Below are 12512 nucleotides of genomic sequence, written 5' to 3' on the forward strand. Positions count from 1 at the left end.
TAGGGAAAGCATGATTTATTCCAAATATGAAGCAATAGCTCTCTAGTCTTCTTGGCATCCTGCACCAATGGATAATTGAACCTATAAGATGCTGTTTATGCCTTTCAGCAAAGCAAGTTCTAATCGCATACTGTCTCAAAGCATCAATTAAATTTGTAAGCTCCGGCATAGTTTAAAGTGTTGGACTAATTCACTGGATAGCTTTGAGCTTATCATTATGCCAGTGGTAAGCCAGGGATAAGAATGACTCTGATTGTTCTTAACATAAATCAACATCACTTCGGTGCTTGCTGCTTCCTCATCTGAAGTCTGAGTTAACATTCTCAGCAGGCTTCTTCGGACAGGGTAAGGAACTGCTATTGCAGATGGTGCACAATAAAATCCCTCCCAACTCTGTTCCTTAAATCCAATTTATGCCTATACATAATTACCTATGTCACCTATGCTCACTGGTATTTGCTGTTTTCTTGCTCTCGGAGAATTAAATTAGTCTCCCATATATATCAGCAACTGGCAATATTTCAATATGTCAGGGTCAATCACCTTCTACTAAGGTTTGGTACTTATTCTTCCTATATAATTCTTGAAGTTTGAAGAAAATATCAGCTGCATGTACTATGGATAATTACCTACATCTGTTTCTAAGTGGAATCTGAAGTTAGTTGGGGGAAATATCAAAAGCAACATGAGAAAATATTATTTTACTGAAAGAGTAGTAGATCCTTGGAACAAACTTCCAGCAGACGTGGTTGGTAAATCCACAGTAACTGAATTTAAACATGCCTGGGATAAACATATATCCATTGTAAGATAAAATACAGGAAATAGTATAAGGGCAGACTAAATGGACCATGAGGTCTTTTTCTGCCGCCAGTCTTCTATGTTTCTATGTTTCTAAGTGGATAGGAAAGTCCTCTCTAAAGTGTGCACTGAAAGGCAGAAGAGTTTGCTTTTATCCTCCTTCCTACTTAATTTTTAACAAGGGTTTGGGGGGGGGGGGGCTGAGAGGGAGAGAATCCTCCAGGTTTGTCTGGAGTCATTAGCGCCAGAGGATTTCTGCTTCTCTCTATCCGGCAAAAAGAAGAATGCAGAAATGGATTTGATCTCAGTGGGGAGCCCAGGATAAACCTCAAGAATCACTAGACTGGCAAATTAAGCCGATGTCTGAACATGAACTTGAAGATGAAAAATGTTAACTATTTTCACTTCATTCTTTTTCACCTCTGAATATCACTACCGCAAAAATGGTCTGCGGCCATTACCTGCAAATATTCCTCAACTAATCCTTCACAAATGCCATTAAAAGAAAGGAAAGAGAGAGAATAAAATCCACAGGGCGCTTTGATATGTGGACAGAATGAACACGCACACAGAGACAATAGAATGGGGAAGAAAAGAAAACAGATTTTTAACCATAGACATATTTATTTATGCAGATTATCCCATGTTTGCTGCAGCATGAACACTCAGGAACCCAATTCCGCCACACTATTGATTGTGGTCTGTTGAGTTTCCAAGTATGTAAAGCTAGACAGAGAGTTGTTGGTTGCGCCCCCAATATACTTCTTGTTAGGATTCTGTCCATAACTGTTGGGTTGGCAATGTATTGGCTGCAGAGTTCCACAAGGAGCTACAGTTCACAGCTTATTTCTCTGGAGTTTCTCTTTGTTTGTCTTTGTCTGACAACCCACTGTTAATAGCTACTCACAAATAAGTAAGCTCTGCAATCTCTTTGTATTGTAGTTATATATTATAGCTAAAATGTGTCGAGGTTTGATATCTTTGTTTGCTGATTATGACAAAGACAACTGGTAAGAAAGACTATGTACTTGGTAATATTTGGATTGTTATTCTGACTTATTATGTGTATGACTTTAGACTGTTAATCTGAATATGTTATTTCTCAAAGTAAATTTTAATTCCAGTTAGTATATCTGTGTGTGGCTGAGTAGTTATTCACAATTAATCTCAATCTAAATGCTTCTGTGTGTATACAACCTTGGTAAACAAGGATTACTCTGCTCACACATTAACACTTCTCAATGTATCACACATATTGAATGTGGTTTTTATATAATGTGGTTTCTATATAATGTGGTTTCTATATAAGCAGGGTTGGGTTCAGTGTTCACTCTAATTTTTTGGGGGGGTGGGCGGAAAAGTATAGTGTCTGAGCGGCAGTCCCTTCGGGACTGGGCAGCACTCTTTCCCTCTCACTCTTTCCCTCTTGGCTTCTGGGCAGGTTTCAAAAACTCTGAGTTGATGATGATTTTTAAGTGAGCGATTGCTCACTGCTCAGCTTAGAGGGAACTATGGTTGGGTTCCTCCCAGTTTGGACCAGATTGCCCAAACCATTAGCGATCCGCTGGTGGTGGAATTTTGAGATCACAGATCTGGTTCTGTCTATGCCAGTCCGTGCTCACCCCCATCTGTTTTTCTGAATTTTCGGTCAATTTTCTTGTGTTTTGATGATTTCTCCTCATTCTGTGCTTTGAAAAAAGCCCTCCCCCTCCCGGGTTAATACTGACCTTTAGTTCTTCACCCGAAGCACAGCTGACCAGCTCCTCAGCTGTGTTTTTGGCTGAATCCGCCTTCTGAGCATGTGTGGAAGTGAAATCACCTGAGGGGATGCGTGTGCGCGAGCATGCATGAAACATTGCAATGCAAATCTTTGGCGAAGGTAAATGGAACCCACCCCTGCATATAAAGTCTGGAAAGCTAGTTACAGCCCTCTTTCAGTTTTTTTCTTCCATAATCCTAGATCTCAGATGCATATAATAGAGAAGGACGTAAATAACTTTTCCCCCAGAATGACCAACACTTATACCAAAAAAATATTGATGGCATGGGGGGAAACGGGAACAAATGTTATCCAAATTGGTTTGCACCAATTCATAAAACATAGATGTTTATTTCAACAGTCCTCAAGGAGAAGGGCGGCCAATCAATCAATCATGAATCAATCGAATCAATCGAATCAATCGAATCAATCGAATCAATCGAATCAATCGAATCAATCAAATCAATCAAATCAATAAATATCCATGCCCGTACTTCTGATAGTTCCTAAATTGTACAAAGTTGAAGACAAACTGATAATGAAAGATAGCTAGACAGATATGGAGGATAAGATAAAGATTGAGTATGGGCATCAAGAGAAATCTCCCACATCATTAGCTACTTTCACTTTTGGGAAAACATCAATTTATGATAACCATCTCATTAGAAATAAGCAAACTCACCTGGTATTTATCAGGATCTGCACCTCCAGCTTGTCCCACGAATAATCCTGCTCCTTCTTCCAGCTCTATCTTACCAGATGACCTCTCAAGATGAACCGTCTTAAATTCTTCACAGTCCATATAAAGCACCACATTGTAATCCCGCACGCTGAGGGAGAAGCGAGTCCACAGATTGACCAGGGAAGGGACGGTAAATGTGGCGGCAACGTTGGAATTTTGAGAGCCGGGCTCCGTATAGTAGAAGATGATCTGCTGTTTTCCATCTTTGACCTCAGAAAGCTTCACGCCAACGTAGATGATTGACTGGGAGGCATCCGTAAGAGCAAAAAGCACCCCTGCGTTGTCCGAAGTAGATTGTACGTAGAACAAGAGTGAGAAGTCTCTGTAAAAGGGGCTTGGGAGGTGGTACCGTGCCACTTGTCCCGCATTGGCATCCGGACTAAACACGTAAGCAGGACTGTTGTCTGGACCATAGATTTTGGTAATGTGGTCTGGTGGAGGATCTCCAATCAACTCTAAGAGGCCAACTTCTCTGCTGAAATTTTCTGTTAAGAAAAGAAATTGGGTAATTTCAAAAACAACCAGGATAGTACCCAACATCCCCTGGGAAATCTCTTAAAAATCAGAGTGGGAAATGGATAATCCTGAGCTTGGTCCTAAATTGAGTCCCACTTCTTCTGCCCATCCATATAGCCCAGCTATTTCCCACCTATAGATTTTTTTAAAAAAATCTCTCAACATGTTCATTATAAATAACTTGTTGCACAGTGAAGAAGGCATGTTGCTGTGTCATTGTTCTGAAGCAAGTAGGATTTCTAGATGGGTACATTGTTATACAAGATTGTCTGCTTTTAATTTAAGAAATCTGGTTTTGTCACAAATTTCCATTTCCATTTTTATATAATTTTCCATAGATTCAACGGTATGCTCTCTCTTTCACTCTCTCTTTCCCTCCCTCCCTCTCCCTCTCCTTCTCTCTCTCTCTCCCCTCCCTCCCTTTCTTTTAAATAGACAAAGTTCTGTTGGTTATTAACCTAACCAAACCTAGATAGTTTGGTTAGGTTAATACAGGGCATCCTACATGAGCCAGGATGCTCTCCCAACAGAAACTCATCCCTTCCCTGATCTCTCCTCCCCCAACTGGAGTATTGCAGTGTAATCTGCATGGAACTGCTCTGAAAAATGACACAGAAGCTTCAGTTGGTCCAGAACGTAGTAGCAATCTACTAGCTAAAAACTTTGGTAGTGCAGGATTACACCAATTCTTAGGTCCCTGATTGCCAAAGGTCTCCTGGGCCCAATTTCAAAGAGTTGGTCATTACCTATATGTTATGAGGCTAAGATGGGCCTCTTGGAATGAGAGGTCCTTAGACTGAAATGAAGTAACCAGACTTTTCAATAACAACATTTTAAAATAGTCTCTCAGTGTTAGATTATTCATGAACTGCAAAAGCTAAAAGTAACAAGGTCAGCCAATGAATAGGCATAGCAACTAAGACAGCCAAATGGGAACTAAACACATCTGAGTCTGTGCAGAGAATCAAAATTGAAGCTAGAAGGCTGGGTGTGGCTCAGTCAGCTCTGAACGCTGAAATGAAACTAACTGTTCTCTCCTCCCTGTGTTTACTTGTAACCACATTAAAGAAGAACTCTGCTATTGGTATTGTAAATACTCATCTGTTATTCTTGTATATAAAGGAGTTTCTTATTTAAACCAATCCTGCTGCATCAATCTGCTTGTGTGTGCTTTCTGGATTTACTTTTCTGCAACAGATTCTAACAATATGTACTTTGCAAACCAGGAGTTCAGCTCTGTTGATTTTCCTTTCATCGAAAAATCCCCTGAAGCTTCTTTATTTCAACAGGCCAGTTCATATCTTGGGGGGGGGGGGGGGGATCAGTGTTTATTGTGTTAAACATTATGACACATTATATCAACTGTCTTTTTTGTTTATTGGACATTGGCCAGAATCCTAGTGATGGAGGCGGTATAGGAATATCATAAAACCGAGAAATAAACAGATACGTTAGATACTGCTGAGGACTCAGAATGAATTAAAACAATAGCTGACCAGAAACTTCAGGCGTAAAATCACATTCTACGAACCCACCACTTTGGCATTCTCCATAAAAAAATAATGTGGGAGGAGGAATACATCAATTTCTCAGATACAGTCTTCATCTCTCAAATCACTAAAAATGTTCAATGGTTTTAAATTTGATCTGCTTTACTTCAAAGAGGACGGTTTTGACTGGGTATGTCCCAATTCTTTCTGAATCAGCAGTTCTGGATCTGGCAGCTTTTTCAGTTAGCTGGGTTTGAGTAACTTTCTGAACCACTAGTCAGACAATCTCGTTTTAAGTGTAACGTGACTGTATGACTCATAACATGACTATATTTGAACAAAATTCAAGTATTTGATAAACTCACTGTCAAACTAAGGGTCAGTTCTATTAATTCACCCAGGATAAGATAGGTGGCTATATAAATTAAATAAATAAAATTAATATTGTATAGATTTATTAGTCAAAATTAGACCTTGCCGTTAAAACTTCATATAACAAGTTTCATGTTAGAAAGGTCATTTCTAACATATTGCATTAATTAGGACTTTTGTAAATGCATACAAACACCAGCTAGAAAAGTGGAGTAGAGTGGAGCAAAGTGGAATTGAGTAGAATAGAGTGTAGTGTAGTTTAGTTAGTGTAGTGTAGGTTACAGTACAGTACAGCAGTAGGGGAGGGTAGGATCAGGGGTGGGCTGCTGTCCGGACGGGGTGGAACGCAGTGGGGTAGCGAAAATGGAGCTCCATCCCAGAGCACCCAATTTGCACTGAAAGATGGTGAAAGAAAATGCAGGGTGTCCTGCATAAGCCATGCCCACAGTGTGATAGTAAAAATTTTAGTAGCCCTTCACTGGGTAGGATAATAAGGATAAGGATAGGGATAGGGATAAGAGAATAGGACAGGACAGGGACAGGGATAGGGATAGGGAGGATAAAGATAAGGTAAGGTAGGATAGGATAGGGTAGGATAGGGTAGGATAGGTTGGGTAGTAGGGTAGGGTAGGATAAGGGTAGAGTGGAATGGGATAGATTTCTTTTCATTCTAATTAGTGGCAGTTCCATATGCATTTATAGAAAAGGACCCGTATTATGGGAGCAATATGATGGCTCTGTTAAAAAGTGCTATTGCTAACATGTTGTAAGCCGCCCTGAGTCTAAGGAGAAGGGTGGCATAAAAATCGAATGAATGAATGAATGAATGAATGAATGAATAAATGAACAAACAAACAAACAAACAAACAAACCAGTTCCTTTGAATGGCTGAATTTAGAATATAGGACCAACAGTGATCCAACGTAAACACCACTGGAAGCATCTCATACAGACATTCTTCTAAAACCAAATGGATTAAAGTTTGGTCCACTTTTGAATGAAACATCAGCCATAACTGTTGCCAGCTACTTAAAAAAAAAGTATGGATTTGTTCGGATATCTTGATCAAACAGTAAAAAAAAAACCTTGGAATCAGTTAGTCTTTAGAAAAAAACAATTTTTTTTAAAAAAAACCATTTTTAAAAGAGAAATGAACACATCTCTCTGTTCTTCTTTCTAGGCAGCACATTACACTTTATGTACATAATTCAATGTATGACATTCTTCTTTAAACTATTCGGTCTTCAGAGAGGGGCAGCATAGAAATCCAGTAAATAAATAAATAAATAAATATTCAGGCAATTGATCCAGGGAGCCTACAGCTCTATGCCCAGATTCTCAGGATAGTAGAGATAGGAAAGGCATTTTGAACTGTCTATTTTCAAGATCAGCGCCTACTATAGCTTGCTTATAAATTCTTATAAATGCCCCCCTTGAGTGTAATAGGCAAGAAAAGTGTTTCAATGAGGTCGGTTCTCTCCCTCCCCACATAAGTTCAGCCAGGCATAATTCCAGTCAGCCTCTCTTTAAAACCAAAGGTGAAAATGACAACATAAAATGATTCAGAGGAAATAATTGTTAGATTGAGAGAAGGTCAAGCACTCCTTTCCAGGGACCATCTTCCTCTTACAAATACGTCTTCTTCCCTCTTTCTCCAAGAAATAAATCTGAAAAATGAGTTCAAAATGCCATTGGAGAATGTACACTATATGTAGACATCCCTGTTTTATTGGAAGACAAAAACAAATCTGTAGTACAGTAGCAACAAAAGCAGCAGTTAAAAAAACTGTTTGCTTTTAAGTTGGGAGAACTCTTCCACTTGGTGCTCAAAAGCAATTTTTCCCACAGATGAAGTGTTGAACTGTGCTTAGAAACTAACTGGAAGATACTAAAAACTATTTAAATTCCAATAAAGAACATTTTCTAATTGCAGCCTAGGGCAGTGATTTTCAACTTTTTTTTGAGCCGCGGCACATTTTTTACATTTACAAAATCCTGGGGCACACCACCAACCAAAATGACACAAAATGACACTCTAACACAGTACATATTATACATATAGTTCATAATATAGTTTCTAAATGTACAGTAATACCTCATGATACAAACTTAATTGGTGCAAGGAGGAGGTTCATAAGACGAAAGGTTCGTAAGACGAAACATTGTTTCCCATAGGAAACAATGTAAAGTCAATTAATCCGTGCAACCAAAAAAACCCCCGCAAAAAAACGGCTTTCGGCGACTCGGGGTTCGGGGGGGTGCTGGGAAGCCCCCCAGGCCGGCTGCGACCTTTTAAAACAGCCGCGCCGCTTCCCAGCTGTCTCCTGAAGCCGAACGTCAAAGCCGAACTTCCGCGTTCGGCTTCGGGAGACAGCTGGGAAGCGGCGCGGCTGTTTTAAAAGGTGACAACCGGGCTGGGGGGCTTCCCAGCAACCTCCTGAACCGAACCCGGGGTTCAGAAAAATTTTGCCTCTGCTTACGAACTTTGTTCGTGTTACGAACCAGCATTCGGGAGGCTTCTGGGAAGCCCCGCCGCCCGGCTGTCACCTTTTAAAACAGCCGCACGGCTTCCCAGCAGTCTCCGAACGCCGGTTCATAACTCGAAAAAAGTTCGTAAGAAGAGGCAAAATTTTTCTGAACCCCGGATTCGTATCACGAGTTGTTCGTAAGACGAGGGGTTCGTATCTTGAGGTACCACTGTATTTATATTCACTTGGTGTGAAACCTGGGCCTGTTTCGATGAACACAAAAGGGATATCCCGACAGGAATGGTAGAAAGACACACACGAAGCTCTTCCTCAACACTTCTCAGTCTCTCTCTGTTTTTAGTTTTTATCGCAGTCAAGCATGAGCAGCTCACCTCACACACAGATATGTGATTGAAAATGGGAGCAATGTCAAAATAGCTTTGTTGGCCAGAATGGGGAACCCCTTGGCAACAGTTAACCAAAAACTGTCCAAAGGAAGATCAGCAAACTTTAGCTTTATGAGAGGCAGCCTGCTATTGGTTCTTTGCTAGCAGTCGGGATGAATCCTAGAAGGTGATTGGCCAGCAAGCGTTCCCTGTGCCTCCACTCCTCCTGTCGCTGATAGCTGGAGGGATTGTGAGGTGAATGTTCATGTTTGGATGAAGGCAGCTGTTGGTGGGCCGGATAAATGGCCTCCGTGGGCCATATCCGGCACACGGGCGTAGTTTGGAGACACATGTTTAATTTCCCCACGGTACACCTGACCATGTCTCACGGCACACTGGTTAAAAAACACTGGCCTAGGGCACATATTTTAAATATGTAAAAGCAACGTGAGAAAATATTATTTTACTGAAAGAGTAGTAGATCCTTGGAACAAACTTCCAGCAGACGTGGTAGATAAATCCACAGTAACTGAATTTAAACATGCCTGGGATAAACATATATCCATCCTAAGATAAAATACAGAAAATAGTATAAGGGCAGACTAGATGGACCATGAGGTCTTTTTCTGCCTTCAGACTTCTATGTTTCTATGTTTCTAAATCAAGTATAGCTTCCAAGCAATATTCAAAGGCAGTTGGAACATGTGTTCCAGGTACTCCTTGACTTATGATGGATCTGCCCAGGCTATTTTCCACTCAGATTCAAAATACCAATGGCCATCTCCCCCTCCCAGTCATGTGATCGCATTTTGAGTACTTGGCAACCAACCAGTCTACATTTATAGTTGTTTGCAGTATCCCATAATCACCTGATTGCAATTTCTGACATTTTTTTGCCAGTAACCTGCATTTACTTCCAGTTTCCTGCAAAAAAACCCCAAACAAAACAAAAAAACACTTATTCATTTACAAACAATGGATTTGCATAATGACCACAGCGTTTGCTTAGCAATCATTGCAAAAAGGGTCATTAAAATTATGTGCAGCCATATGGTAAGCTGCTCAATTGTGGTCATAAGTCAAGGACTACCTATATTGGGGTTTATATGACTTCCAGTTTGACCAGCAGAATGGTGCTGAATACTGCTTATTCCTTATTTCTTACTGATATTTTTTATACCGTTGAAAAGGAAGCACCCAGCATATCAGCGTTACTACAGTTTCAGCCTGGACTGCAAGATCTTCATTTTGACAAGTAGGTCAAGGAAAAGCAGGAATTCAAAATCCACCCTCAGGCAGGGCTCTGTTCCACAAGAATAACATTTTATGGGTTTCCAAGACTTCCATGAAATCTATCACAGACCCAGCATCTGTTGCTTGCTGGCAGGGACCAGACACAAGGGACTAATTCACACCAACAACAGGATCTATCTTGTTTCAGTTTGTATTATTTGGATGGTAAAACATTCTTCCTGCACTACATCTGGAAATCCCGGCACAAAGTCTCTGGTGACTCTGCTAAAGGCTCACACTGGAAAGCTCATCCTGAGAATACAGAATCTGCGGTGGCTGCTTCCTTTCCCTTTGTGGCCCCGAGAGAGACAAGACATAGAACGTCATTTTTATCTCTTCGCTCCTCTTTCCTGATAGAATGGGCTGAAGCATTCCAAAATCATTTTCTATAGAATATATTCTAATGATGTAGAAAATGTGGTATGGCCAATGGTTAGAGCCCAAATACTTTGCATACGTTTAATTTAAGATATCACCAAGAATGGAAAACCAGAGTCGATCAGATAAATACTAGATAAATGGTCAAAGCAATGGAAACTGCAGCTTAATGTTTCCAAATGTAAAATAATGCACTTGGGGAAAAGGAATCCTCAATCTGGGTATTGTATTGGCAATTCTGTGTTAGCAAAAACTTCAGAAGAGAAGGATTTAGGGGTAGTGATTTCTGACAGTCTCAAAATGAGTGAACAGTGTGGTCAGGCAGTAGGGAAAGCAAGTAGAATGGCTACATAGCTAGAGGTATAACAAGCAGGAAGAGGGAGATTGTGATCCCACTGTATAGAGCGCTGGTGAGACCACATTTGGAATACTGTGTTCAGTTCTGGAGACCTCACCTACAAAAAGATATTGACAAAATTGAACGGGTCCAAAGACGGGCTACAAGAATGGTGGAAGGTCTTAAGCATAAAACTTATCAGGAAAGACTTAATGAACTCAATCTGTATAGTCTGGAGGACAGAAGGAAAAGGGGCGACATGATCGAAACATTTAAATATGTCAAAGGGTTAAATAAGGTTCAGGAGGGAAGTGTTTTTAATAGGAAAGTGAACACAAGAACAAGGGGGCACAATCTGAAGTTAGTTGGGAGAAAGATCAAAAGCAACATGAGACAATATTATTTTACTGAAAGAGTAGTAGATCCTTGGAACAAACTTCCAACAGACGTGGTTGATAAATCCATAGTAACTGAATTTAAACATGCCTGGGATAAACATACTGTATATCCATCCTAAAATAAAAATACAGGAAATAGTATAAGGGCAGACTAGATGGATCATGAGGTCTTTTTCTGCCGTCAGTCTTCTATGTTTCTATGTTTCTATGATCAATGAAAACTGACAAAGTTGTGAGCTGAATCTACAGTTCAAACCTACGGATTTCCTTGAAGCATTGAAATAATTTTCTATTCAGCTAAACATTACTTTTGCAACCACGCCACTGTATTTAAACTATATATAATTCTTCATCTCTAAATAAAAAGACTGAGAATTTCTAAGCAAGCTGAAAAGAAACACTGGATCTGTCGATTGTCGGAGAGCTGGTCACAAAGGGAGCGCAAATGGCGGTGGGTGGGCGGGGCCTTGCACTCTCTTCACGACCGGTTCTCAGACGACCGATAGGCACGAGCAAACCGGGAGCATTTCACCCCTGCACTGGTTATACATTTCGACCTGCCTCTGGATGGAGCAAAAACAGAATGGCAGGCAAGTTACTTTTTAAAATGTAGAGCCACTTTCATAGACTTTTTTGCATGGCAGGTTTAGGTAATGAATTTAATCTCTTTCCTCTGGCAGCCAAAATATACGAGGGTCATCCAGAATGTAATGTATCACATTTTTTTCTTCTTCAACAATTATTCATTGAACACAATGAAACTTACACACAAGAAATAATGATGTTTCTTCTACACTCCTTATTTTTCCATGTAAACTCCATCCCGTTCTATGGCCTTCCTCCAGCAAGACACAAGGGCGTGTATGCCCTGTTGGTAGCGCTCCTTGTTCTGGTTACGAAGCTATTTCTGCACTATGCGAATCACTAAACTGTCTTCTAATAGCCTCACCCTCTGAGCCCAGCGACCAACCATACTTCTGTTGACTGCAGATTCTCCATAAACTGTACACAAACGTTTGTGAATGTTCCCAACAATTTATTTCTACGCAGTGAGAAATTCAGTGACAACACGCTGCTTGTAACGTACATCACTTACAGACACCATTTCGAAACACTGCTGCAGCTACGCTATCTGTCTGAAGAAACGCAAAATTTCCACACACACTCCTGACAATTCAAATAATGTATGTCTAAAGTTTTGCATTCGTACCATTACTATAGGCTGAGAAAAAAAAATGTGGTGCATTACTTTCTGGGCAACCCTCGTAATTAGCAACAAGGCGGTTCTTCTCTGCCCTTAAAGCAGAATGAGTAACCTGGAGTCCAGGCCCTGAAATCTTTGGCTGCAATTGAAGAGGAAAAGTTCAGTTGATAAAATAAGAAACTTATTAAATGCATGACTTCAACTTGAAAAACAATCCTAATAAGTATATTAAATTAGACTTAATTCAATTGTAATAATTAGATTTGTCAATGAAGTGAAATGTAGCTTTTGCCCTGTACTGGCCCCACCTGCTATGTTCCGGACAGCAACCTACAATGCCAAATAGAGTTAGTTCAGCCTGAAAAAAC

The 12512-nt window shown here is 40.3% G+C and overlaps 1 protein-coding gene across 5 annotated transcripts in view; it reads right to left on the minus strand.

Moving 5' to 3' along the window:
* COL18A1 (collagen type XVIII alpha 1 chain) overlaps positions 1–12512 on the minus strand; it is a 261272-nt gene that overhangs the window by 79469 nt on the left and 169291 nt on the right. For all 5 annotated transcript variants that reach the window (XM_070726676.1, XM_070726670.1, XM_070726645.1 and 2 more), the window contains one exon: positions 3243–3787. In XM_070726676.1, the coding sequence (XP_070582777.1) occupies positions 3243–3787 (545 nt within the window). The remainder of the gene's footprint in view (positions 1–3242; positions 3788–12512) is intronic.

The sequence above is a fragment of the Erythrolamprus reginae genome, chromosome 1 (genome assembly GCF_031021105.1).
Source record: "Erythrolamprus reginae isolate rEryReg1 chromosome 1, rEryReg1.hap1, whole genome shotgun sequence".
Classification (NCBI taxonomy): Eukaryota; Metazoa; Chordata; class Lepidosauria; order Squamata; family Dipsadidae; genus Erythrolamprus; species Erythrolamprus reginae.